General features: G+C 60.4%; 3 protein-coding genes and 1 long non-coding RNA gene across 8 annotated transcripts in view; 3 read left to right on the top strand and 1 right to left on the bottom strand.

Moving 5' to 3' along the window:
* PACS2 (phosphofurin acidic cluster sorting protein 2) overlaps positions 1 to 7373 on the top strand; it is a 50633-nt gene extending 43260 nt beyond the window's left edge. For both annotated transcript variants that reach the window (XM_033107672.1, XM_033107673.1), the window contains 6 exons: positions 3596 to 3638; positions 4862 to 4904; positions 5131 to 5266; positions 5954 to 6180; positions 6359 to 6472; positions 7153 to 7373. In XM_033107672.1, coding sequence (XP_032963563.1) covers positions 3596 to 3638; positions 4862 to 4904; positions 5131 to 5266; positions 5954 to 6180; positions 6359 to 6472; positions 7153 to 7271 — 682 coding nt within the window. In that variant the 3' untranslated portion in view covers positions 7272 to 7373. The remainder of the gene's footprint in view (positions 1 to 3595; positions 3639 to 4861; positions 4905 to 5130; positions 5267 to 5953; positions 6181 to 6358; positions 6473 to 7152) is intronic.
* Positions 7374 to 11211: 3838 nt separating this feature from the next.
* On the top strand, positions 11212 to 22377 carry TEX22 (testis expressed 22). Its single transcript, XM_033108125.1, has 3 exons — positions 11212 to 11802; positions 19136 to 19267; positions 19360 to 22377. The coding sequence occupies exons 1-3, from the start codon at positions 11638 to 11640 to the stop codon at positions 19537 to 19539; spliced, it is 477 nt and encodes a 158-aa protein (XP_032964016.1). The 5' UTR covers positions 11212 to 11637; the 3' UTR covers positions 19540 to 22377.
* Positions 13761 to 26581, bottom strand: LOC117023423 (uncharacterized). Of its 2 annotated transcripts, none has more exons than XR_004423202.1 (3): positions 26228 to 26581; positions 16808 to 17312; positions 13761 to 15737 (listed from the first exon to the last, which is right to left on the bottom strand). It is a non-coding gene; the product is annotated as an uncharacterized LOC117023423 (long non-coding RNA). The 2 variants fall into 2 exon arrangements; XR_004423203.1 differs by lacking the exon at positions 26228 to 26581 and adding an exon at positions 25596 to 25723.
* Positions 25793 to 26680, top strand: part of MTA1 (metastasis associated 1) — a 33678-nt gene continuing 32790 nt past the window's right edge. For all 3 annotated transcript variants that reach the window (XM_033108122.1, XM_033108121.1, XM_033108124.1), the window contains exon 1: positions 25793 to 25889. In XM_033108122.1, coding sequence (XP_032964013.1) covers positions 25862 to 25889 — 28 coding nt within the window. In that variant the 5' untranslated portion in view covers positions 25793 to 25861. The remainder of the gene's footprint in view (positions 25890 to 26680) is intronic.

Genomic DNA, 26680 nt, shown 5'->3' with positions numbered 1-26680 from the left:
CCCCAACAGCCAGGGCTTCCCGGGCCAGGGGCCACATTCCCACCCAGCTGCCCAGCCTGGGTGATGTGGAGCTGGGTGCACAGGCCAGGGCCTCGGACACGGCAGGTCCTCTGTGAGCCCTGGGCGGGCCAAGGGCCCATCCCTGGGAGGTGAGCTAGACGGGCAGGCTCTGCAGCCAATCACACGAGGTAAAGCGTCTCTACTCCTAGGGTTACATCTTCCCTACAGCGGAAGACAAATTAATTCGAGTGTTGTGGAGGGGCCGTGGCCTGTGCAGCCCCCAGCTGCCACTCTTCCTGACCAGAGGGGCACACCATCCCTGCGCGGGGACCTCTGCTGGCTGTGCCTGGGCTTCCGCGCGTACAATAACATGTCTGTTTTCTCTCTCGGTGGCTTTCTGAAAAGGAAAAAGAACTTTCATTTTGACTTTACCCTCAGGTACCACTGTTTCTGGGTCTGTGCCCTCCCTCTGTCCCCAGGCTGGTCTTTAGGGCTGTTTAGCAGTGTCAGCAGGTGGGGGTGCGTCCCAAAGGGCCACCGCCCCAGATTCACTCCCCCACTGCCCACTTCCTCCCGGGACTGCACTGGCCAGGGCCTGTCCCTTCCTCAGCACTCCAGCGGGTTTATGGATCAGAAAACCCTGCAGCTGACGGTCGGCCAGTGGGCTGTCCTGTCTGTTTCAGTCCCGCGATTTGGTTTAAGAAGTGGCTGAGTTCAGCCCTGCAGTGAGTAAATGTGCTTCATTTCTGACGTCATTTGTGGCACTGCCTCTTAAGTTAGAAGCCGGTGCCTAGGATCAAGTTTGAGCCTCTGGCCGCTGACACCACACTGGCCGCGTGCGGGCTTTGCTCCCAGCACATGGTCACGAGTCCGCCTCCCGTGCTGATGGCCCTAGAAGGACAGCATTAATGCTGATGGCAAACGTGGGGACCGAGGCAAGCGAGGACGGGGACTTTCCCCGGATGACAGCGGTCAGTGCCCTGCACAGAGGGTTTTCTCAGAGAAGTTGTGTGGCTCACCGGGAGAGGTGGCCGGACACTGATACCCCCACATGCGGGTCAGGGGCTTTTCACCCCAAGCAGGCTGCACCCTTTGAAAACTGTGAGAGCATGTCTGCGGAGAGCTGAACCCCGGGCCTCCCCAGAGCCGCCTCTCACGCGGCCCCTCTCGTCCCTCCCTCGGGCACCCTCCTCTCTGGGTCTTGGGTTATTTGCTCTCCTGGGAACGCCCCCCCACCCCCAGCGCAGGGTCATTGGTCCCAGGTGGCCTCCCTGCTGGGTCTTGGGACAGACTAGAGGGAGGGTCTGAGCTCCTGGGACCACCCTGCTAAACAGGCCTTCTTGGGCTCGAGAAAGACCAGCCGCCGTGTGCCCCACTGCCCCTCACTCGAGCCGCCCGGGCTTGTGGCACGAGGAGCCTCCAGCATGTCTCGTGGCCTGGGCCCAGCTTTTTGTCTCCCCTGGTTGGCTCATCTGAGCAGCAAGCCCAGGTTTTGCGGGACCCTGACCCTCCTCCCGTGCCCCCCCCACCTTCGCGTTACAGTGGTGACACCGGCACTGGGGGTGGGAGTGGGCTGCGAATGCCTTGGATGGAGCCTCGTGAAGGCCCCATGTGTCGGCCACCCTTAGAGTTCAGGGCCAGGAAGTCAGCAGGTCAGCCTTAGGACCCTGCTGTCCACCCAGGAGACCCAGCAGAGGGTGTGGGCAGCCCTCCTGACCCGTCTCCATCCTGAGCCCCCTGAGAGCGTCTGCAGGGAGGGTCCTGTCTCATAGCACCCAGTTCCCCGCTGAGGTCACCCACCTGCCGTGTGCAGCCCAGTGGCTCTGGGGGCAGTGGGGATACTCGGTGCCCCGGTCCGGCTCCCACACCCTGAGCCCCAATGTGAAGGTGACGCTCATGTGATGTGTCTCATGAACGAGACCCAGAGCTGGGGGTGTGGCCACGCCTGCCACGGACGCCTGTGTCCCCCTCTGTAAGCAGGGTTCAGGTTGAGGGGTCTCAGGGGTAAGCCGGTGTCACCCCTGTCGCGCCAGGCACGTGTCCAGTGCTGGCTGTTATGTGCATGGCCCAGAGGTACAGCTTGGCTTGGAGCCTTCCAGCAGCATCCCTGGGCCACGTGCTTCTGAGTCCAGGCCCTTCAGGCCATCACCTGACTTCCTGCGTGCCGCTCGTGGGGAGGGTCGTGGGGACAGTGGCTTGCGAGTGGCCTGTGGGCTAGAGCCTCCCATGCACTGGGCCCAGGAGCCCACGGGACCGCCTGCCTCCTGCTGCCTTGCATGCAGAAGCCAGCCTGGGCACTGCATTTGATGGCTTTACTGTTTGAAACAGGAAACGGGGGACATTTTCTCCTTCGCCTGCATTCCCCTTAGAGAGGACAGAAAGGCTGGGAGTTTGGTCATTTTCAGTGAGACACACTGAATCTGTAGGCTCTTCCATCCAGACACATTTTCTAGGTGTTGTATGGAGGTGGCGTGGGCTGTGTTGGGGCTGAGACTGTGGACCCCCATATCTAGGTGGCACCTGGGGGAGGGCGGGTGCTGTGGCTGCTGTCCCTTCATGCAGGTGACAGGGCTCAGGGCAGCACTCCTGCCAGGACCAGCCTTGAACAGCCACACGTGTCTGTGTCAGCCCCTGGGCACGCTTTGTAGGGAGCGCCAGCCAGGCTCCAGGGAGCTGGTTCTCAGGGGGCGCCGTCCCCAGGCCTGCTCGCTGCAGAAGTCTCTCCCGAAGGACCCTGTACCTGGTGACACCCCTCAGGCCAGCACGGACAGAGGCATCTGCAGAAGAGTGCCACAGGCTCTGCAGTATGGGGAACAACACAGAGGTGGCTCTGAGAGAGTGGCCCAGAGGGCTGGACCTCGGCAGCAGACACCACCAGCCAAGGAAGTGGCCGAGGAGGCACAGCCCTTCTCGAAGGCCACAGGAGGGACAGAGGGCCCAGACTGGCCCTGCCCTGTGGACCGTCCCAAAGGCCAGGAAGGACACGCTTGTCCAGCCTGAGTCCTATGGGACGGCCCCTCGGGCCACAGCCCAGGCCAGGGTGGAGCCCGGCCAGCAGGCAGCCGGCTGCAGAGACTGGCCACGGGGGCTTCCCCCAGCCTCCGTGCTGACCGCGGTTCCAGGGAAGCCACCCTTGTGCTGGCCGCTGTCCAGAGCCAGCTGCAGACAGCCTGCCCCACCTGGCACATGCCGGCAGCTCAGGACGGCAGCACGCAAGAGTGAGGGCCTCACGTGCGAGCTGCCCTTGGGCGTCAGTGTGTTACAGCGGGGTGTGTGCACCCCGTGAGCGAGGCCCAGGGCCTGGGGCACAGGCTCCCACCCCAGCCTCATCTCCAGTTGGAATCACCTTTACCCAGACTGTCTGGGTGAAACCTCTGCGCCCTGGTTTTGGGGTGGTCACCCCCATCATGGAGGAGGCCCAGAGTGTCGCTGGGGGTCCCGGGGGCTCCCCCACCCCCTCCAGCGCAGACAGCTGTGCCCCTCTCCCGGCATGTGGGATGGGGCCTGGGACCCGAAGGTCCAGGCCGGGCACTGCACCCACGTGGGCGGGCGGGTGGACATGTCCCGAGAGCGCTAACCCTGTGTTTGCTCACAGCCCTGACGAGGAGTCCTCGCAGAAGTTCATTCCCTTCGTGGGGGTGAGTAGCCTTGCTCTGCCTGCCTGGGGAGACTGTTAACCAAAATGTCAAGTTTTGTCAGCCTGTTGTTGCATTAAGTTGATATATTCCAGAACCTTCTTCACCAGTTTGAGCTGAGGACTTATGTTAAAGTACCCCCATCTTAAAGCCCGTTGTCTTTCTCACGTGTTGAGTGGGGGTAGGGCCCAGGGATATAGGGCTTCAGGACAGGACCCACCTGCGTGGGGGCAGAGGGGTGCCTCCGTCTTGTATGAGCCAAAGCACAGGGAGGGGTGTCCCTGTGTCACTTGCTCACCTGGGGTGTGGCCTACAAACCAGGAGGCTCAGTGCCAGCCAGCTGCTGTCCCTCTCCTATCCTGAGTTTTTGCAGCTTTGTACCCACTGGTGGCCTCCAGCGAGGTGTCTGCTGTGACAGCCATAGGTAGCCTGGCCAGTGGGCCACAGGGCAGAGCGGGGCATCTGCTCACCCTGGTCAGGCATCCTGGGAGGAAATGAGTCTAGAGCAGCCTGTCCTATGGAACCCTCTGGAGTGACAGGACGGTCCTGCACTATTGGATACAGCAGCCACAAGTCTTCTCTGGACACTTGAAATGCCACCATGTGACCAAAGCATGACTTGTCATTGTACTTCCCTCTATCTTGCGTAGCTCCCACAGTCGTCCACACAGGTCTTGGAGTCCCAGCAGTCCACACGGGCGTTTGGAGCAGCACCTGCCTGAGCCAGGCACCTGGTGCAGGCTGCAGGGCCTCCATGTCCAAGCTGGGAAGGGCTCCCTCGGTGCCCTCGCTTGACTCACATCTGGGCCTGGCCACTCACACAGGCTCCCAGTTTGCTGAGGGTTAGCCATGGGGGAGGACACCTCTCCTGCCGAAGGTCATGTGCGTCCTGAGCACTGGCCGCAGCTCGGGGACAGCCCAAGGGCCACTGGCTGCTGTGGCCCCTCCCAGAGTGCAGGATGGCCAGGGGCATGCTGCAAGGCGGGAGTCTCCCACGTGGCCCTTGAGGGAGGGTCCCTCGCCCTGGCGGTGGGACCCTGAGCGTGGCTTTGCCCATGGACAGGAGGGGCTGGGACCTGGCTCTGCCCCAGGAGCCTGACTGGCGGGGGCGGCAGCTAGTCGGCCCAGGAAGCCAGGGCCCTGCCTGGGTCTGGAGCCTGGGTCTGAGTGGCGGTGGGGCTGGCCGCCACCCCACGCTGCTGCCAGCCAGGCCTATTCCTTTCTAGGTGGTGAAAGTTGGAATAGTGGAACCATCCTCGGCCACGTCAGGTAACCCCATCCTCCCTACCCTCAGGGACGGGATGCAGGGCGGGCAGGGAGGCTTGTCCATGCCCACTGGGCATTTCTGCTCACTGAGAGGGCTGGTCCCTGGCAGCCCAGGAGGCCTGGCAGCTCCTCCCAGTGAGCGGTCCCCGTGTCCCACATGCCCTCCCCAGCCCGGGGTTCTGCTGGGGCAGAGCAACGGGGGAACTCAGCGTCCCCCGACTCCCCAAAGGTGACTCGGACGATGCAGCACCCTCGGGCTCTAGTGTACTCTCGTCCACCCCGCCGTCCACGTCTCCCGCCGCCAAGGAGGCCTCGCCCACCCCGCCCTCCTCCCCATCAGTGAGCGGGGGCCTGTCTTCCCCCAGGTAACGCGGCTTCTCTGTGTGGGGGCTCCTCTGCTCACGTGGCGCCCACCCGCTCCCTACATGTGCTGTCCCGACTCCTGTCCCCCACCCATAGTGGGTTTGGGTCAGAGAATGCTGCCAATTGCTGCTGGTCACTGGCCACCTCCTGAGGTGCCAGGAAGCCAAGGGTCTGGCAGGAGGGTGGGCTCAGAGCAGTCTTGGGAGGCGACGTATGGACGACTGCTGAGAGGACACGGGCTATCTCGGACAAGGATGCCCCGTCAGTGACGGGCAGGGCACGGGGCCTGGGGACAGCATTGCTAGGGACACAAGGGTAAGTAAACGGGGTGCTCTGTGCACAGACGGGGGTTCTGGGAACCACGGTAGGGGCAGAAGGTGTTGGAGACAGTAGGCTGGTGGTCAGCAGCCCCTCTCGGCGCCCTCGTGTCTCGTGAGCAGAAGTCACCCAGACTGAACTGTGGGATCTGGGGGAGTCTTCGCACTTGGGGCCGGGGGGTTGCGGGGCAGCAGGCCCAGACAGCCCGGCATTGCGACAATGCAAAGAGGCCATGGGCACAGACTGGCTGTCCCAGAAGGCCAGGGATGGCCCTACAGTGAGCTGCAGGTCAGCGAGGCAGCACAGGCAGCAGCTGGCACCGTCCTGCCCGCATGTGAGGGTGGATGGTGAGCCTCCCTCTGCTTCCCCAGCCAGGGTGTCGGCGCTGAGCTGATGGGGCTGCAGGTGGATTACTGGACGGCAGCCCAGCCCGCAGACAGGAAGAGAGACGCAGAGAAGAAGGACCTGCCCGCCGCCAAAAACACGCTCAAGTGCACCTTCCGGTCTCTCCAGGTCAGCAGGCTGCCCAGCAGTGGCGAGGCCTCGGCCACGCCCACCATGTCCATGACCGTGGTCACCAAGGAGAAGAACAAGAAGGGTGAGGTGGGGGTGGGGCTGGCCCCTCTGACCAGAGCCCCAGGCAGAGGCCACCTGGGCGGGAGGACGGGCAGGCGCCACGGGCATGGTGAGAAGTGGGCATGTGGTGGGCAGGGTCGGAGGGCCACCCCAGGCGCTGGAGGAGCAACAGGAGGACAGCATGGCCCCTTCCCTCCTAGTGATGTTTCTGCCCAAGAAAACCAAGGACAAGGACGCGGAGTCCAAGAGCCAGTGCATCCAGGGCATCAGCCGCCTCATCTGCACGGCCAAGCACCAGCAGAACATGCTGCGGGGTGAGCGGCCGCAGGCCCCGGCTGGCCCGGCGTCCCCGCAGCTGGGTCCTGACCAGGGTCCCCGGTCCTGTCGAAAGTAGGGAGCACAGCAGCCCCCATGGGCACCTTCCTGAGTGAGCACAGGAAGTGCCTGTTTGCTGTGGGGTGGGCATCCGAGCTGTGCTCGGAACACGTGTCTTTAAGGCACTTGTGTGCATGTGACAGCTTTTCAAGTTCCGAGCAATAATTTTTCGATCCTGTCTGCTGTTCTCGAAGCCTGGCTGTGTCTCAGGTGTTTTCTGGAAGACACTACACCCTGACTGAAATGGGGCTCCGGGGGCTCACAGTTTTCTCTTCCCACGAGCTAGAGTCTGATGGCCTCGGGTTTCGAGAACCGCCAGCCTCCCTGCCTTGACTTTTCTGGTTTAAATGGAGGGTGTCTGCCACCTGGTTTGCATACGGGCTGGGCAGAGGGGTGTGGACCAGCAGCTCCCCACGGTCGGTTGGGGAGAGGTGGCCTCATCGGGTGGCTCAGAGTGGAGGGAGGGTGGGTGGCAGGCCCGGCCAGCAGGTCCGCCTACCTCGGGCGGTAGGAGCAGGCGTGTGTCACCCAGGAGCCTGGGAGCCCTGGGCTGTCGCCCCGCAGCCTGTGCTGTGTCCGGGCCCACTGGGCAGCGGGTCAGGCGGTCCTGTCTCCACAGTCCTCATCGACGGCGTGGAGTGGAACGACGTCAAGTTCTTCCAGTTGGCAGCCCAGTGGTCTTCCCACGTCAAGCACTTCCCCATCTGCACCTTCGGACACTCCAAGTCCACCTTCTAGCCCGCCCGCCGCCCTGCAGCCCTGCGACGGCCGAGCGCCGGGAGGGCCCCGCTGCTTTCCTGTTAACATTTCAGTTTACTACAGAGACAGATCCTTAAAACACAAACAAAAACCGTCTTAACGTCCGAATGTGCTCACAACCTGGAAACTAACGCACGGTCCCCGCTGGGAGCCCCTAACTGCCCTGCTCATTAACCAGGATGTTCTGGGAGGCAGCGCGGGGACTGGCAGGCAGTCCCCGAGCGGGGGAATCCCCAAAAGCGTTTGACCTCAGAACCTGCCCCCCAGGCCCCCAGCAAGAAAGGTTCTCGTCTTTGTGTCCTTCCTCCCTGAAAGCCAGGACTCTGTTCCTCAGGGAGCCGGGCCCCGGCGGTGGCCTGCATGCCCAGGCACAGAGCCAGGCCGCCAGAGGCCACGTCCTGAGCAGAACATGGAGGCCGGTCAGCCCAGCCCGGGGCCCCAGCCACCGACCAGGCAGCCAAGCGGCCCCAGCACCATGCACTCCTGGTTCCCAATAAACTCCAGCCTCACAGGCAGCGGAGGTCTTACAGTAGCAGATATTTTTAATGCTTCTAAATACATGTTACAATGTAGCTGCCAAATAGACGTTGCTCTTCGGAAGTCCTAGCGCCTGGAGCTGGGCAGAGCCAGCCAGCACTTCCCCCTGCCCAGCCCACACCCGCCTCCCATAACGCACTCCCTCAGGCTATTCTTGAGACATCCTTGTGCCCCAAACTTAGCAAGCACAGTGTCCTCCTACCCCCAGCCCTAGCCCCACCTGCTGCCTGGCAGGTGTCTGTGTCACCTGCGGCACTAATGTGGCCAGTGAAAGCTCAGGCAGGGCAGCCCGGCACTGTTGGAGTGTGGGTAGGTATAGGAGCTGGCCGGCCTCTCTAGGCCAAGCTCCTCAGAGAGAACTGGGTCCCACCCTCTGCCTTCCCGTGCAGCAGGAGGGACATCCTGACCTCCCAGGAGCCAGGGCACTCCCCAGTCCTGCTGCCTCCCCCAAACCCCACACTCCAGGTCTCCACAAGAAGAGCCTTTAGCCTCTGCCCTGTGTGGCCCTGGGATCCCAGCAGCCCTCCACAGGGTTGTGGGCCTGGTTTCCCAAGGCTGAGAGCCATGCAGGCTGTGCTCAGAAAACAGTGCCAAATGCATGGGCTGCAAGCCGCCCTGTGCTTCAGAGAACAGGCCTCACCAGCAGCCTGCAGCACAGAGGGGTCCCATCCTTGGGGAGTGGGGGAGGGCTCACCTTTCTTACCTGTGACCTACCTGCTTACCTCCTCCCCCAGGTGGCTAGTCAGGGTCAGTGTCCATGGCCAAGGGCCTTGGGTCTAGTTGGCGGATGGGACTTGGGCATGACCTTGGGTGCATCCCACGCCTCAGGTGCCTGTGCACAGAATGCTGGACAGAGGGCCCTTCACCACGAGAGCCCCTTGCTGAAATACACCACCTCCAAACAACGCCTGGACCAGATGCCTGAAACTGAACTCTGCCTTAGGGCCCTGCCCCTCCCTGGGAAAACCTGGGGTAAGGGCGCAGGCCACTGAGCCAGCTACCCCTTGGGCAGCCTGTGAGGCATCCACCTGCAGATACACTGAGAAGCGAGTGAGCCATGAGACCTTAAGCCTCCCACCCTTGTTCCCACCACTGGCCTTGGGGCCTTTGTCACGGCTGAAGTTAACTTGCCAAAGGTCACTCAACAGGACAGGTACAGGTGAAATGGCCTTGACTTAGCTTTCTAGCTTCAGAGCTGGTTTTGGAGGAAGGGGCCAAAAGGGGCTGTCTTGTCCATCCTGGCTGTGGGTGGCCCCTTTCCTGGAGCCATCCTCCCCCATGTGCTTTCTTGTCCACTTCCATGGCTGTGTCCTTATACACTTAAGGGGAGGATACCCTGTTCCCCAGCCCTGCAGAGACCGCTGGTGGTGTGCTGTGCCTCAGTGCCCTGGAGGTCGTGCACACCCCGGCCACCGTGACCCACTGAGACCTGGGCTTCATTCACCTGTGCCTCAGTTTCCCCATTGGCTCAACGGAGATAGTCACATATCCCCTGCCTACCTCATGGAGCTGTTCTCAGGATACACATAAAAGCACCTTGTCCCTCAAAGGAATGGGACACAAGCCAACACCATCTGAGACAGCTAGTGCAGCCGTAAGCATGGGGGAGGGCAGTGTGGGATGTAGAGAATGCAGACCCTGGACAGCGACCCCACAGGACAAAAGGAGCCCCCTCAGAGCAGGGGTTGCCAGCCCTTTGGGTGACCGAAGGTAACTGGAACTCAAAAAGTTAAGCTGCCAGTCACCATGGGGCAAGGCGAGGCTCCTCCTGGGTGGTGTGGCAGGCTCTGCTCTTGCCTAGGCCCCGTGGGGGTCAGACTCGGTCCTGTAGCCCAGCCATCTGCTTCCCTCTTCCCATGTCTGTCCCTTGGGTCACTGTCTCTGCAGCATGCAGGCAAGTATTCTGTGTCATGGCCACAGCTTGGGGATGAGAGGACCCGAGCCCAGAACCAGGGGTCTGCAGAGGCAGAGGGGAAGGGGCGGGATCAGAGTGGCCAAGGCCAGCCTTGTGGCACTGTCCTCACTTCCAGATGGGAAGACCTGACTGCCCTCTGGGGTCTGGCCTTTGTGCTGGGACACTCGTCACACGACCAAGCCACTTGTTCTGGAGGGCCAGCTGCCTGACAACACCTGTTCCTTGATGCCTCCCCGGACCTGTGCTGCCCTTCCTGTGGCGGGAGGGAGAAATGTCCCCGGCAGGGGGGTCTGCAGGGAGCGTCCTGAGGGCTGACCTTGGTGGCGCCCCCTGGAGCTGACCCTGCAGACCCCCACCCAGTTCATTGTGAGGTTTGGTTTCTAGGATGTACGTGTTGCTACTTTCTTTTTAATGGAAAACAGGATTAATGTAAACAGCCTTTCGGGGGAACAGATTCTAAACTCACGTATGTGAGCACATGGACTATTTCAAGGTGCTGATGCGACACTAATAAACCTGGGGGGGCGCTCCCCCAGGCCCTCCCTCGCCTGCTGTGTGATTCCTGTCGGCGGCCACAGCGCCCTCCCCGACCTGCCATCCTCCCGCCGCGGACTCCGCCGAGTCGCAGGTGCCGGGGGTGGGGGGAGGCTGTGAGGCCGAACGACCGGGAGGTGGGGGCCCCGGAGGGCTCCGGCAGAAGAACCCAAAGCTCCGATCTGCGCCTTGGAGACCCCCGGGTCTCGGGTCTCGGGACACGGACGGGTGAGGAGGCTAAGAACCGAGTCGCTCGGAGAAGCGCGAGGACAGCATCCTGGAGAGGCCGAGAGGAGGCCCCTTGCTGGCAGGCGCCAGGGCGCAGGCGCAACGCGGCCGGAAGCGGAACCGGCGGGGCAGGGGGAGGGGCTGTCGGAGCGGAAGTTCGGGCTCGGCTCCGCCCCATCAGGCCTTCGAGAACCTCTGTGGACCCCACCCCTACTCTTTGACCCTCCCACCGCGGTAGGCCCGCCCTCCACTGCCTCGTACCCGGTTGTACCCTGCCCCTTCCCCTGCCCCTTTCCCCACCTCCGTACCCCAGTGTACCCCGCCCTCCCCACCTCCTTAGCCAGTGTACCCCGCCCTCCCCACCTCTGTACCCCATTGTACCCCGTCCTCTCCCATCTCCGTACCCCATTGTACCCCGTCCTCTCCCATCTCCGTACCCCAGTGTACCCCGCCCTCCCCACCTCTGTACCCCATTGTACCCCGTCCTCTCCCATCTCCGTACCCCAGTGTACCCCCTCCCCTCACTGACCCGGGTACCCCCAGTGGTGTCCTCCTCACCCTCCCTGTGTGTTCTTCTGACCCACCCCCACTTCCCCACCTGGTCAGCGACCTCCCCCTGCAGTGGAGAGGGGCGGCCTCAACCCCGCTTGGGCCTTGGGGTGTGGTCCCGGAGCTTGGAGGTGAGGTCACAGGGGTGCCGGCGTCCCTTCAATCTCTCTGGTTGTCGTTTTGCGCAATCGTGCGTGGTTCTGTGCCTTCGGTGCACAGGCCACCCGGGTCCTGAGAAAGCGCGGTACTCAGGCAGAGGGCACGTGCCTGGAGTGGAGCCAGGGTGGGAGGCCCGCCCAGAGAGGTGTTGTCCCTGGGGGAGGTGGGGTGCTGCGGCTGCTCCACGGAGGGTCCATGTGAAGAAAAGTGGCAACAGGAGCCCGGGCCCCAGGTCACCCACTGGAGTCCAGCGTTGAGTCTCACTGGCCTGAGGCTCCCCCAGCACTGTCTGGCCAGTGGCAGAAGGTGAGCCTCTAGGGCCTGACACTGCCTCCATCTGCCAGAGGGGCTCAGAGAACACAAGAGGCTTTGGGGTCCTTCGCCTAGAGCCCAGAGGTGCAGACAAGCAGGAGCTGGCTGGAGATGGAGAGCATGAAGCATCTGCTTAAGGACCCCCAGAGGGAAAAGCCGGGACCACAGCTGGCCCCAGAGCACAGGCAGCCCTCTCCCTTGCCCAGCCCGACTGCAGTCTGGGGCCAGCCGGGTGTCCAGAGCAGCAGTCAGCAGAGACTGCAGACTCAGGACTGGGTAAGCTGAAGAGCCTGGCCTCGGCCACCCCACGGCTCCCCTCCGGGAACCCCAGGAACTGGCTCTGGAGGTGGGCTGGGAGGATGTGCGTGAATGGACAGGGCTGAATGGTGCCTGAGGACGGCTCTCTTCCCTGAGTGGGCACGAGAGTGGGCTCGCACCCCTGCTGCATCCCATAATTGTGAGCCGTCTTCCTGCCTTTACTGGGCACCTGGGTGGGGCCATGCGAGGCCAGCGAGAGGGGCACCCCCACCCGGGATTGAGACGGCGGCCCCAAGTGCAGGGAGCCCAGTCAGGGGAAGCTGCCTGCCCACACAGTGGGGACAGGACAGCTTCGGCAGGCAGTCAGCAGAAGCACTTGTCTTCGCAAGTCGTGACCAAAACATTCCTAGAGACTCTACTTGTGACAGCCCCAAACTGGAGGCACCTCTCTGTCCTCCCCGCTGCCCCCATTGGTGAGCAGTTGCTCCGTTCCCATACTCCAAAGCATTACCGACACAGCCTCAACACCGGGAAGACTCAGCAGCACAGAGGCTTCTCCCCGCGCACTTCTCAGTTCCGTGTCATCAATGACAAAAATGCTGTTAGGTTGGTGCAAAAGTAATTGCGGTTTTTGCAATTTTTAACCTTTTAAACCGCGATTACTTTTGCACCAACCTAATAAACATCTCTTTTTCAATACGGCAAACTGGTCAAATGGAAAAACCAGACTAGTTTCAGCCCTAACATGTATGACTTGGTATCTCAAAGCTTCAGTTACCAAAGCAACAGGGTCCTTGCACGTGATTCATGAACAGCAGAACCAAACTGAAAATCTGGACATTGACACAAGACATAATTAAAAACAAAACGAACAAGTCTTGGCGAGGACATGGAGAAATCGTAACCCTGTGCACTGCTGGTGGGGTGTAAAATGGTCCAGTCACCATGGTAACAGAACGGAAGTTCCTCAGAAAATTAAGCAGAATTACCGTATGACTCAGTGATCCGCGCATTTATTTGAAAGAACAGAAAGAGACACAAGCAGGGACGTGCACGTGCGTGTTCACCAGCATCCGGAAGGTGGAAGCGGCCCAGTGTTCATCAATGCTGAGTGTGGTCAGCACAGAGTGGGACGTCACTCAGCCTTAAAAAGAAGGAGGTTCTGACACCTGCTACGACATGCGTGGGACCTTGAGGACACTGTATACTAGTAAAGTGAAATAAGTCAGTCACAGAAGGACAGATCCTGTGTGATTCCACTTACATGAGGTCCCTGGAGAAGTCAGGTCCAGAGACAGGAAGTGGATGGTGGGGCCAGGGCTGGGTCGGCGGATGAGCAGTGAGTGTTTAATGGGGACGAAGGTTCTCATCAGGACGATGAGACAGTTCTGGAGACGGATGGTGGTGAGGGCTGCATCCCAATGTGAATGTCCTTAATGGCAGTGAGCTTTACACTTAAAAATGGTTGAAGTGGTAAATTTTATGTATTTTATCACAGTACAAAAAGCATAAAAAGGAAAAAAGAAGGAATGGATGTCATTTAATGACATACAGCTGCCCACGGGGAACAAATAGGGTGAAGCAAACGAACTTCTCCAAGCCCCATTAGTGGCATTTTCAGTAAGAGTGGGGTCTAGTCTGGGGGGGAGGGGTGAGTGCGTGTGTCTGGCCCTGAGTAGTTAACCGAGGACACGTGAATGGCGGGCAGTGTGAGAGCAAAGCACGTGTGCCCAGCAGGCCCCGGGTGGGCAGGACACACTGAGCGAGGTGGGCTCATTCCGGGCCCGGCTGGGCCCTGGACTGGACACCCTGACAAGTGGATCAGCAGGTTGTGCTGAAAACAGAGGGACATGAGCGCCTTCCTGTCCCCACACCCAGCCCCCAACAGACACAGGAGCGAGAGACAAGACGCCAGCCACTTTTTGCACTGGCAGGAGCACCCTGAGGAGTGCACTTAGAGAGACAGCATGTGGGACATGGCACATGCACCTGAGAAAGAGACAGATGGTCCCAGAACGCACGGGCCTTCCACGGAGAGCGAGCCCCAGCTGGCCACGAAGAAAGTAAGAGGCATGTCATGTCTGGAAAAGAAATGAAATTGTTTGACAAAAATACGAAAGGCAGAGGGTATAAATGTTGACAAAGGTGTGGGGACAGAGCCAGTGCTTCTGCTGGTGGGTGTGTGCCTGGCTATCCCAGAAGAGCCTGCATGTGGGCAGAAAACAGCCCAGTTGTCCCATCTGTCGGGGTGAAAGTGGTACAGCAATGACAACAAATGAGTCAGCCCCTCGAGAATCCATGCAGACATGTCCCAGGACTGTGCTCAGTGAGGAGCCCACGGAAGGCCATTCCGTGCCTGCGGCACTGTGCGCCTGCCTGGCTAGACCAGCTCAGAGTCGAAGGCCGCGGGGACTGGGACGTGGCGTCCTATGGCACTCGGCTCACAGGCGGACGAAGGAACCCCGGGCAATGAGACCTTGTGCGTCACATTGTGTTCCTGGGGGAAGTCGGAAGCAAGCATGGCATTGTTCATTAGACCAGTGCGTTCTTGAGTTTATAGATGCTTTCCTTTGCATTTTTCCATGTGGGCATTGTTTCCAATTGTAAACTGAACGCGTGCCTACGGTCAGGCTGCGGTGGGACAGCCCTTCTACGGGCAGGTCTGGAGCCCAGAGCCCTGAGGTGGGCACAGCCCTCCCTTGCCTGCCTGCAGGGACCGGCCGGCCGTGGGCTGCGTGAGCGCCTGGGGACTAGGGGCACCTCACAGTGCCTAGGACATAGATGTACAGCTGTCTCCTGAGAAATGACCAAATTCCCAGTTTCAGTGGGTGTAATGCAGCTTTCCGAGAAGAAAACGGTCAGGGATGAAACAAGTAAGAAAAAAGACATAACTGATTCGAGGAGCACAATTACCAACAAGAGTGACTCGCTGAGCCCTCAGATGTCGACCATGACTGGATTTCAGGGAGCCCGTGACTAACACACACCTTGTCCCTCCTAGAACCCTGAACATGGCAAGCAAGGCATTGGAGAGGCCTGGAGAGGCCGGAGCAACGGAGGGTGAGGCTGGGAAGCAGGTGGCCAGCCCCGCGGTGACTGAGGTCACAGACGGCTGGAAGGCCTTGTCCTATAGAAGCCACCAAGAGGCGCCTGGCCCAGCGCCTGCAACAGGTGCAGGGGGCTGGTACAAAAAAGAAAGAAAGAAAAAAAACAGATCAATAACAGCAAAGGAAATTCTAAAGTGGCCCCAGATCTTCCCTAAATGAAGAATTTATGGGTGGGCACCCCCAAGCAATGGAGAAATTAGTCATCCCCGTCCGTGAGGCTGAAACTGCCCAGAGCCAGCCTCACCTAGACACCCACGCTGGGAAGAGGAGGACGGAAAAGGGAAAAAGAAGGAACCCGATGTCCCGATGTCACTGGCAGGAGCACCCTGAGGAGTGCAAACAGCAGCACAGCAAGAACACTGAACAGCACGGCGGTGTCGGGGTGCCCTGCCCGCCTCCAGGAGAGCAGGGGCTCTGTCTGCTTCACTGCTTTCCCAGGACCTGGGAGGGTGCCTAGCACACAATAGGTGCTCAGTGAAAGTACTGAATAAATGAAGTTGTATATAAATACAAGAAAATTGTATCTGAGGAAGAAGGAATTTGGGAATTAATAAAATGCTCTACATTATCAAAAGGAGGAAGGCCACACGATTATCTTAGTAGATGTTGAAAATAATATTCATAAACTTCAGTTTTGTTCCTTAAAAATAAAACAGAACTGAAAACCTGTTGACTCTTCATAAGGTCAGAAGGGATGGACATTTCTGTACCCTGAGAAAGGGGGCTGTCTCGTGGGCCTGGAGTGGGCCAGCAGGAGTGTTCCTTGCAGACTCGGGCAGCAGTGCGTTGCCATGACGATGAGACAGCCTGCGCAGGAGTCAGGAAAATGAAGGGAGCTATAAACACCTGAAAAGAGAAGACATAATGGTCACTATTTGCAGCTAATACACTGTCTGCCTAGAAAATCCACGGAAGCCAATAAAAACACACCACTAATAGAATAGGAAGGTTGGACATATGACCACCATTCAACACAATCGTCTTCAGCATAAAAGTAACCAACCAGAAACGGACTAGCAAAAAGGGCCATTCACACTTAAAACAGGACCACGATGTCTTCTGAGTAAGTCTGGGCTTGGCTGCCGCCTGTACGGAGAACACTAAGGGGTGGGAGGGAACCGCAGGACAGGATGAAACCCAACCCATTATTAGATGGGAAGACTGACCAAAACCTGCCAGATTTCCCAAGTAACTAATTCAGTGCAATCCCAATTTTTAATAAACTTTCTGTGGATCCTGGAAATCATATTCTGAATGTACACAGTGTTCCTGGCAGCGTATGCTGCCAACAGAAGCCCCTGAGTCTAGCAGCTGAAAGCGCTAATGAATACATCTGCCCCGTGTCTGCAGCAAGAGGCTCGGCAGCTGCAGACTGGGTGGCGGGGCCCCTCGAGGGCACTGTCAGATGTCAGGCAGAGCTACAGTCGTCCGAAGCTTGGCTGAGGCTGGCGGGGGACCTGCCACTCACATGGCTGGGCAGTCAGGGCCAGACGTGGGCAGGAGGCCTTCGGCTCTCCACCGCCTGGGCCTCTCCTCGGGCCTTGAGTGTCCTCAGTCACGGTGGCTGGCGGCCGCTTCCCCCCAGCGAGTGCTCCAACACAGAGCAAGGAGGAGGCTGCAGTGTCTTGTGACAGCTGTGGAGGTCACACCCCTCATTTCTGCAACTTCCTATTGGCTACACTGGTCATCCTATCTAATGTGAGATGGAAGTCCAGGGCATAAATGTGGGAAGCGACACTGGCCAGCTCAGTGAGTGAGGCGTAGTCACGGGCCGGCCCGATTCCCCGCAGGAGAAGTAAAGGGCATCTGTACCGGGAACCATCGTAGCGAAACTGAAGGACGCCAGAGACAGAGATCTCAGAAGCAATCGAAGAGGACAGACGCACACCCTTCAAAGGAGCAACAGTCAGACTAACCTGGACGACCTTAAAGCTTGACGGGGTGTGAGGAGAAAACTGTCACCCTGCGAGTTCATGTCCAGCAAAAATACCTTTCAAGAAAAGGGCAAAATAAGTAAATAAAATGACAAGTGGGAGAAAGAATTTGCCCCCAGCTGACCCTCACCCCATTCTGAGTGAGAACAGACCTCACACAGCAGGAAAGTGACCGCAAATGGAAGGAGGGGCACAAAGAAGGCAGTGTGTGGACAGATGGAGACTAACGTGGGCGAGTCCGGCCGTATGCAGATGTCGCACGCACACACAGGAATCCCAGGGCATGCACACCCACCACGGCACAGGTGTTAGGAGCGGCCCTGTGAGCAAGGCAAGTGTCCTAAACTCCTGTGCTGGGTGAGAAGGTGATGGAGACGTGGTCAGCTTCAGACTTTGATGAGTTTGCACATACACCAGGATGACACCAAAGAGAACCACTTCCAAACCAGTGGAGGGAACAGCGGGAAGGACACGAGGCCTGATGGGTCTAGAGGAAAGAAGAGAGGGCAGGGGAAGACCCGTGAAACAGGCGAGACAAAGCACGAGTACCGACAGCAGTAACTCAGTAGGTGGACCAGACGGCCCAGGCGAAAGGCGGGCGTCGTGGGAGGACCCAACGCCCCTTCCCGAGGACGTGCACCGGGACTTGTGAGTGGAGCCTGGGGCTCGGACCGGGTGGGGAGGAGCCGCACCACGGCGGCTGTGCCACTCAGAGCGGGCTTTGCCGCTGCCTCCCCTGAGGCCTGGAGTTGGAGCCGGCGGATGGCCCTCAGACACGACTGGAGCCACCTCCCCGGGGAGTGGGGAACCGGGCCAACGAACACTGTGCTGGGCCTTTACGGAAACTGTCACTCTGACGTCACACTTTTCATCTCCAGGGCTCCTGTTTTCTGAATGGCCCTCCCACGGACACATCGTACCCGGGAGGTCACAGCTCCAGGTCACAGCTGTCTGTCCTCTGACTCTGAGGCCTGTGGGGAGGCTCTGTTCCAGGCCTCTGTCCGAGGCTTATGGACGGCTGTCTTCGCCGTGTCCCCATGCCTCACATGGTCTTATTCTCTGTGTCTCTGTTCGAATGTCCACTATTTACTTGTCGTCCTAACCATTTTTAAGTGTACAGTTCAGTAGTGTGAAGTCTATTCACATTGTTGTGAAACACATCTCCAGCGCTTTCTCATCCTGCACATCTGAACCGCTGTCCCCATTACACACTCACTGCCCAGCCCCTCCTCCCCCGGCCCCGGCCCCACCATCCACGTCCTGTCTCTGTGGACCTGACTCCTTGAGGGACCTCGTGTAAGTGGATCACACAGGATTTGTCCCTCTGTGTCTGCCTTGTTTCCCTTTATATAGTGTCCTCAGGTCCACGTGTGTCGTCACGGGTCAGAGTCCGTCCTCTTTAAGGCTGGGGACGTCCCAGTGTGTGGCTGGACCCCATTCGTTTACTCACTCATCTGTGGTGGACACTGGGTGGTTTCTACCTTTTGGCTATTGTGAATGGTGCTGCTGTGAGCGTGGAGGTACAGCTAGCTCTTTGAGACCTGCTTTCGATTCTTTGGGTGTATATCCAAAAGTGGGGGTGTTGGATTATATGGTGATTCTTTTTTTAATTTGTTGAGGAATGGGGACTTCACTTTGAGTTTGTCTTTGCCCTTATTTTTAGCATGGCAACCCCCCCATGGCAACCCTGTCTTCCCCAGGGAGGTAGCAGGATGGGCCCCAGCTAGGCAGTCTGGGAGGGGCCCCCCAGGGTCTTTCACAGACAGCCTAGTTCTGGGAAGTTCTGCCAGCAGGGCCCTGCGAGAGTGTGTGGGGCCTGCTTCTGGCCTTTCCCAGTTGGTAGCACCCCCAGTTTCTTGAGCGTTGTGGATTCCTGAGCATTATTTCTTCATTTCTTTGTGGTCATTTTAGGTGGACTTGAGGAGGAAAGGCTGACTGCTGGGCCCCGCCTTTCTTGAAGCACACGACAGTCTGGCCGCGGTTCTCCCGGCCTCCCCAGAGTGTGCGCGCAGGCTCAGGTGCCCCGTCAGGGCATGAGCCGGGCGCCCACGGCCTCGGCTGTAGACTCCACGTCTGGGGCCAACCTGTGCGCACAGAGGCGGGCAGGGGCTGGGAAGGCGTCCAGGCGCAGACCGCGGTGCAAAGCCGCGGAAGCCACAGGACCAGGGGCTGCGGGGCCCTGGCCGCCGTCCTGGGAGCCTGAGCTGGATCCGGGGAGGGATGACTTGGCATCCACCTGGGGAGGGTGCAGAGGATCGCGGGTGCAGGGACCCCGGTCGTGGCGGCCAAACCGCTGTCCTGTCCCCGCAGGTGTGCGAGCCACCACGGAGGAGCAGGCGCCCCAGCCGACACTGGAGCCTTAGCATCGAAGAGCGCCGGCGTTGGGCCATGCTGGGCATCTGGCAGAGGCGTGGGGCCGCGGGGGGCTCTGCCCACTGCCTGGTGCGCTGCCGGGAGGGCCACGCGGGTTCGCGGGGGCCTGACTCTTCTGAGCCCCGCCCCGGCACCGCCCCTGACCCTGCCATCTCCCGCAGGACGTCGCGCAGATCGTGGCACAGCTAGTGTCCCAGGACGTGGACAAGGACGTACTCATCCCCCACCCGCGGAGGTCCTTCGAGTCCAACCACGCCTTCCATGCCTTCCTGGCCCAGAGCGTGCCTTCCTGGCAGAACTCGACTTTGGAGGCCCAGGTTTCGAGTTGGCCGCCCTCCTAAGAGCCACTCAGCTGGTGTCTGTCTTCAGCACCTTTCCTGGAGGGTCCTGGGGGAGGTGGCTGGCCGGAGGGACACTTTAGGCCATTTTCACATACCACCCAGGGCCACGACCAACCCACGAATGAGAAAACTGGCCCAAAAGCACTGTCTGGCTGTCTCTTCCCAGAACACGCACCCCGGAGGCCCTGGAGGCCACCTCCAGGAGGGATGCCTTGCTCCAGCCCAGCCTGCAAGAGGCCACCTGGGGGCCTGGAGGACAGCGGGGTGGGGGTGGGGGGCTGTGCCAGGAAAGGCCGCCCACACCTGTCAGAGGCCAACAGCTGTGGGCGGCCTGGGAGGGCCTGGTTTATGACCAGCTTCTTTGCGGGCCTGGGCTCAAGGGGTCTAGGCTGGGGGGCCAGGCCCCCTTGAGGAATCAGGCGCCTGCTTGAATGGCTTGGTGAGATGGTGGGACCAGTAGTCCTTAGGAGGGTGGGGCTTTGATATCCTGAGACCTCAGGTCCTGGTGCCTGCCCAGCCCTGGGGTGCCAGTCAGCATTGGGCCCTGCCTCCAGGAGCCCACACGTAACCCGGGGTGACACTGTGATGGGGAGCAGCCAGGGGCTGCAGGGCCAAGGAGCCGCTAGACACGGGAAGGCCTCCTGGAGCAGGGAGCCTCCCCACCTCTGCATGTGAGCGGACTGGCCAGCCCAGAGGCAGCGTGGCGGAGGTCTGGGGTCGCTGTGAGGAGCTGACCCTGCGCCTGCTGTGCTTTTGAGGGGTGGTGAGGCAGGGCTGCATTTTTGGGGAGACCAAGATGGAAGGGGATGGGAAGTGGCAGGGGAGAAAGGGGGTGCTTGCAGGCTCCCAGCCCTCGTGGTGCGAGGACAGCAGCAGGGCAGGCCTTGGTGACTGACTGTTGGGCTGACGGGGCTTCAGTGTGGGCAGCTGGGTACAGGGCGCTCTGGGCAGCAGGAGCTCACCAGCCGCGGGACCGGGGCAAGGGCAGGCGTCAGGCCTGTGCTGGCACCAGCAAACGGGCAGCACTGCCCAGCCCGCTCCTCCCAGAGCCCACTGCTCAGATGCTGCACCCCTGCCCCCCCCATGCCCCCACTCCCGCCCTTCCTGACTGCAGGACTCAGGAAGCTAGGTGCCCCCACTCTCTCTGGGGGCCCTGAAAGTAATTTTGTTCCAGGTCTGTGCATTTCTCAGGATCCCTAGCGTGGGTGGAGGGCCAGAGACGGAGACGACGGGTGGGACTAGGGGAGATGTCCTTAGGGGCGGGGGGGGGGGTTCAGGCAGGGCTTTGTAGCTCCCAATGAGGAAGTGGGGTGGGTGTCAAGGGCAGGCTGCGTGCTGGGCAGGACGGCCTTCCCCTGCTCAGTCAGCCGTTAGGGCAGGTGACAGGTGCTGTGGAGGCCTCTTGCTGACTGGCCTCATGGGCTCGTTAGTCACTCGAGGTCCAGGGCTTTGCTGGCTCACCCGGCCAGGATTCTGGGGTGGCCAGTGCTCTGCCCTCCACGAGGTCCCCCCACCGGGACCAGCTGTCAGGTGGCCCCAGAACCCCCACCACAGTGCCGAGGCCTGGAGCTGGGAGCCTCCTGGGCCGCCTCCCATGCAGGCGGCCACAGGGCCAACCTGACTCTCGGGAATGAGCGCCGTCTCCTGGTGGGGACTGGCACGGAGCCTGCGGCCCTCTCCAGCAGAGCACGGTGCGGGGACAGGGGACAGTGCCTGGAGATGGCTCTGTTGTCACACGAGGTGTTGCTGCCCTAACAGGTCACCACAGACTCAGTGTCTTCAATTCATGAACTGTGAATTCTGGACAGTCCAAAACGTCTCACTGAGCTAGGGTCAGGGTGTGGGCAGGGCTGCCTTCTTTTCTGGGGGCTCCACAGGACAATCGTTTCTCGCCTTTCCAGCTTCTAGAAGCACCCACACACCTTGGCTCATGGCCTCTCCTCCATCTTCTAAGTCACAACGTAGCATCTATGATCCTTTCCATCATCACATCTTGTCTCCGTTCCGCATCCTCTCCCATTAGGGACCCTGTGATTGTCGGGCCCACCCCATAAATAACCCCGGGTCCCTTTCGGGTCGCCTGGTTAGCGACCTGCACTGTCCCTTACCATGTAACCCAGTGCAGTCACAGACATGTGCACCTTTGGGGAGGCACTCTGCTTTCCACAGGGGCTCCTGGCACCGCGTGAATAGAGGCCAGGTGTGCTACTCACCATCCCACAGAGAACAGGACGGTCCCCACAACCAAGAATGAGCGGGCCTCCAATGTCAGCAGTGTCCCCCGAGGAGGGTATAAGGCAGCCCAGGAGCCCAGGTGAGAGTAAGGTCCACCCAGCAGGCAGGGCAGGCAGAATCAGCGTGGTTAGGATGTCACTCCTGGCCACCTCTGACAGCGGGTACTGCAGTGCTATCTCCGTATCCACTCTAGACTGTTCTTTCACTTCAGATTCCCGACCAGGTATGTCTCTCCCCAGCTCTAGGAAGAGCAATGCACCTCCCCGGGACTCACGGGGACACCCCTGATTGGAGGGAGGACATAGTCTCTCGGGTGCAGGCTCTGGGCTGGCCATGTGGTCCCCTTCATGCCCTGGCATCCGTCTGTGCCTCTGCGGCCGGTGTGGAGCAGGGTCTGAGGCTGCTCTAGACACGCCAAGCAGAAAGGGGAGCCCCCTCAGCCCAGCCCCCAGGACCAGTGGGGCACCTGGGAGGTGTAGCTTGCGCTCCGAGGGCCAGTGGACAGCCACTGCCTGGCACTGCCCCCACTGAAAAAAAGGACTTCATTGGCTTTGCGAGGACACTCACTATTCCACAAGCCAACAATAAAGTTTAAAAAGTGTTGCCCACGATTTCATCACCGAGATATTGTTGTCGATGTTCGATAAAGTTTACGCAGGTAGTTGTAAAGGCCCAGGCAAGCATGAGCGGTCACGTGACACACAGAGACCGTGCAGAGCTACTCCTTTAAGTAAAAGCATTAAGGGAAAACATGGTCAGTGAAATGTGAATGCTTCTTTACCCCAAGTTTCAAAGATGCTCCTAAGATTATTTTTAGAAATTACAAAAACCATGATGGGACGAGTGTCACTTGGTTTGAGGCAGCATGCTTCCATTAGCCAGAGCTGGCTCTCCTGCTTCCTGTGTCCTGTGACTGTGTCCTTCCTGCCCACGGACTCCCCATGGTCCCCTGCACCACTCAGCCCTGAGTCCGTACTGACTTCATCATGTCTTCAGTGGTTGGATGTAAGGTAGCTTTCACATTTTTAAAGAATTTTATTTCTTGGTTTCTTCCAGGTTTAAAAATGTTTTCCTGGGGCCTCCCTACTCCCGGGGGGATTTGGCTGGGGAAGGGTTAGGTTCTGCTTTCCTGCCCCAGGCTCCTGTTCATACTTCGGGCGCTGCTGGAGACCAGGGCTGGCCTGACTACGTCCTGGTCTGTGATGCCCTCTCTGTTCTCTCCGTCCTTGAGGGTCAGTGACTGGTAGTCGGGTCTCGGGTGGGTCACGCTGGGGGCTTTCCTAGACTGTGGCGTGAACTCTCACACAGGCTCCCAGCGGGCCCCAAGGGCGCCTCCTTCACCAGTGTCCTGACCGCTAAGCAAGCAGTGCCCCTCGCCATGGTCACTGTCTGAAAGCATGTGATGTCATCACACCATTCGTTACCTTCCCTCCTCCCCTAGACTTTGCGCCCCTAAGAGGGAGTCTCCCAGGTGAAACAGTGTGGCCTGAAGTCGGTGCTGAGTGAACCGCTTTAATTGCTCATCCAGCCACTCCTGTATCAGGGACCTGCCATCCTGCCCCTCCACAGGGGGGCCTCTGCTCTGGCCCTGCTGCCATGTCTCTAGTTCTCGGGCTCCTCCTGAGCCCCGCTCCTGCTTCCAGTGCTGTCCAGTGCTGTTCCAGAAGCTTCCAGTGCTTCCCAGCCCCGTCGGCCTGCCCCTCACTCCCCCTTGTTCTGCTGCTGCTGTTGACTCACGGATGTGCTCTGACCTTCTTCACATCACTCCTGCTCTGACGAGTCTGTTTGCTCTGCTACCAAACGGAGGAATTCGTCTTTTTTGCAATGTATCAGATGTGTTGACTTGGCGGAACTGGTTTATGGCCTTAGTCCTACATGCAGCCACTTTGTCAGTCAAGAGTGGGAGCCAGCTGGAGGAGCTGGGCTGCGGTGTCCCAAGACACTATTAAATGTCATTCTGCTTTGTGACAGGCACGTCACCTTAGGGGAGACTTGGAATTCTGGTGTCTTCCCTCAGACACCGGTTGACCTCAGAGGCCTTACTGTCCACTCTCAGGCAGCCCTTCCTCCCTTCACCCCCACTGGATAGAGGGAAACAGTAGGCTGGGTGCCCATGGCATCTGCTCTCAGGTTGAGGCCTCCAGTTTCTGGGAGGGAGGCAGAAGCTCTTGTGCATGATGGCTGCCTGGTCACCTTCTGGTTGTCCTGACTCCTAGGTCACTTTGTGAGGTGTTGGTGGAGGATTTTACGCTGCAGCTTTGCTTTCCAGAGGAGTCGCAGGCCAGAAAGGGAGGACAGAGGCCTGTGGGGGGGAGGGGAAGCACCCCACTGCCTCTCCTCCCCTTGGAATATCAAATCCTAGTATCACACCTGTGTCCTATACCTAAGCTCCTCCCCCATCAATCACAACTGTGGTCTCACCCCCTCGCTGCCCTTTCCAGCTAAGTTCCTGAGAGATGGTGGCCCATGGTGGTACCACGTGGCATGTAGTCCATTGCTCTCCTGGGACCTCTGCCTGCTTTCATCCCAGCACACGCTCTGGGCTCCTGCCCACCTCGATAGTTCCCTGTAAGGACCTGTCCATGGGGGGGTCTCCTCTACCACGTGGCATCCTGTGCTGAGCCGGGAGCCTCTCCTGAGCTCCACTCCGTGAAAGAGCCCCTCCATGTCCCACAAACTGGACATGCCCCCCCCCCCGCCACAGACCTGCCCCATGTGAGTAAACAGATAACTCAGGTGTTGCTCAAACCAGATCCCTGGAGACCCCAGCACCCTATTTCCCTCACCCCCCAGCAGTGCTGTCAACCCTGTCTCCACACTATGGCTGGGACGCCATCCTCTCTGCTTCATGCTCTCTCCCCTGGGGGCATAAGGACCCTGGTTTTGCCGGCACTGCATGAACCAGACTCTCCACTGTCCTAGGACCTGAAGCAAGAAGTACACAGACTTCCAGATTCCAACTGGTGTGGGAAGGAGAGCCAGGTGCCTCACTGCACACAGGCAGCCCTTCCAGCCCTCCTGTCTTCTGGGCATGGCACATCCTGCCATCCCAACCCACTGAGTCTGGGTCAGTGAGGCCTGCTGGAACCCCAGCCTCAGATGTGTCTTCCAGAGGGTGTCCTCTGGGCATACATGCTGCCCTCCTGCAGCCTTTTCATCAGACCACAGGCCAGGGAGGCCATGCCAGCTCAGTAACTGGTTCACTTGGAAGTGGGGTGGGGACACCCCCACATGTGAGCATGGCTGGGGGAATGGGTTATGAGCGGCAAGGCCTGAGACCCAGGGTGAGTGGAGACAGCAGCCTTGAAGGGAGGTATGGGTCCCATCGTGAGGCCAGAGCATGGCTGCTGGGCTTTAGGGCAGTGGAGGACTTGGAAAAGACCCACCGGAGATGGGGGTAATGGGGGGGGGTGGGAGGCCCCTGGAAGGGTTCGGGAGGCTGTGGAGGGTGTGGTGGGGATGCTGTGGGAAGGGACGCTGAAGATGTGGACCCAGGGATGGGGAGTGGGGAGGACCCACCCCGGTAAGGGACGCTGAGGATGCCAGAAGGACCCAGACATAGGGAGCACCCTAGTGGGTTGTAGGAGGACCCCTCTGGGGAGGAGCAATGGGAGGATCCACGAGGGGAGAACTGGAGGGGATCCACCTGGGGGCTCCAGGGAGGGCCCACGGTGTGGGGAGAACAGGGAGACCCACCAGGGGGCTGGGGAAGAACCACAGGCGTTGGGGGGGAGAATAGGGAGACGCCTCCCGAGAACTTGGGGAAGGACCCACTGGGGGGCCGCGGGGAGGACCCACGGAGTAAGAACGGGGGGACCCACCTGGGGGCTGGGGAGGACCCACGGGGGGGCGCGGGCGGCTGTAACGGCGCCGGCGCCGAGGCCCCTCCCCCGCTCGCGCCGCTCCTCCTCTTCCTCTCCCGCCCGCCGCGGCCTCGGTCCCTGCGCGGCCTCGGCGGCGGCGGCGGCGGCGGCAGCGGCCCCTTTAAACCGCCCGCCCGCCCGCCGCGCCCCCGCCCGCCCGCCCGCGCCTCCATTTTCCAGGCCGCCCGCCGCCCGCGCAGCCCGCGGCCCCGCCGCCGCCGGACATGGCCGCCAACATGTACAGGGTCGGAGGTAAGGCCGTCGCCGGGCCCCGGGCCCCCATCCCCTGCGCGCCGCCCCGACCCGTCCCGGTCCCCCGGGCCCCCGTCCCCCGCCCTCCAGGCCGCGCTTCCTAAACCGCCGCCGGGCCCCATCCCCGCCCCGCCGCACCCGGTCCTGGCCCCAATGTCCCTCCCCTCCCCCACCCCACCGGCGCAGCCCGGCCGCGCAGCCCGATCGGCCCACGACGCCCGCACCCCTGCTCCCCTCCCCCACCTTTCGAGCAGCCTGCCCCTCCACTTCCACCCCTGCCCCGACTGCGGACAGTGGGGGTGGCGGAGTTGGGCCCTGGGGAGCGGGGCTCTGCCCACCTGTTGGGGCGCCTGCGTGACCTGGGGGCCCTGGGGAGAGGCCGAAGCATCCTTTCGGGCCTGGCAGCCAGGGCTGGGCCTGGGGCCTGGCCAGCCCCCTCCCGGAGCTGGAGCACGTGGTCTTGCGAGGTGCTTGTCTGCTCTCCCAGGAGCAGGAGACTTGGGCCTGCAGGGCTGGCTGGAATGCTGGGGGCCGTAGGCCCCTGTGGGGATGGGGAGCCCCAGGCCTGGGCCACGATTTCCCCAGGGTCCAGGGACACCTGAGAGCTGCGTGTGTATTTGGAGGCTTCCCTAGCAGGATCCCTTGGGATCCTCAGCAGGATGCTTCCAAAGCACCCCCAAACTTTTCACTGCCTCCTGTGCCCCAGGCCAGCAGGGAGGTGCTTTGCAAGGGTTGGGGAGAGGCCGGTGACCCCTGCCCTTCTGCCCTGGTGGGGACTGTGCTGAGCAGGC

The sequence above is a fragment of the Rhinolophus ferrumequinum genome, chromosome 6, assembly GCF_004115265.2.
Source record: "Rhinolophus ferrumequinum isolate MPI-CBG mRhiFer1 chromosome 6, mRhiFer1_v1.p, whole genome shotgun sequence".
NCBI lineage: Eukaryota > Metazoa > Chordata > Mammalia > Chiroptera > Rhinolophidae > Rhinolophus > Rhinolophus ferrumequinum.
Note: the sequence above shows the minus strand (reverse complement) of the source record. Positions and strands in the feature narration are given on the sequence as shown.

What these genes read in the sequence shown, in the direction of transcription:
- TEX22 (XM_033108125.1), top strand. Translation starts at nt 11,638, where the DNA reads ATGGAGAGCATGAAGCATCTGCTTAAGGACCCCCAGAGGGAAAAGCCG. An exon ending in GACTGCAGACTCAGGACTGG is followed by an intron (nt 11,803 to 19,135) that starts GTAAGCTGAAGA and finishes CTGTCCCCGCAG; the next exon opens with GTGTGCGAGCCACCACGGAG. An exon ending in GGGGCTCTGCCCACTGCCTG is followed by an intron (nt 19,268 to 19,359) that starts GTGCGCTGCCGG and finishes CATCTCCCGCAG; the next exon opens with GACGTCGCGCAGATCGTGGC.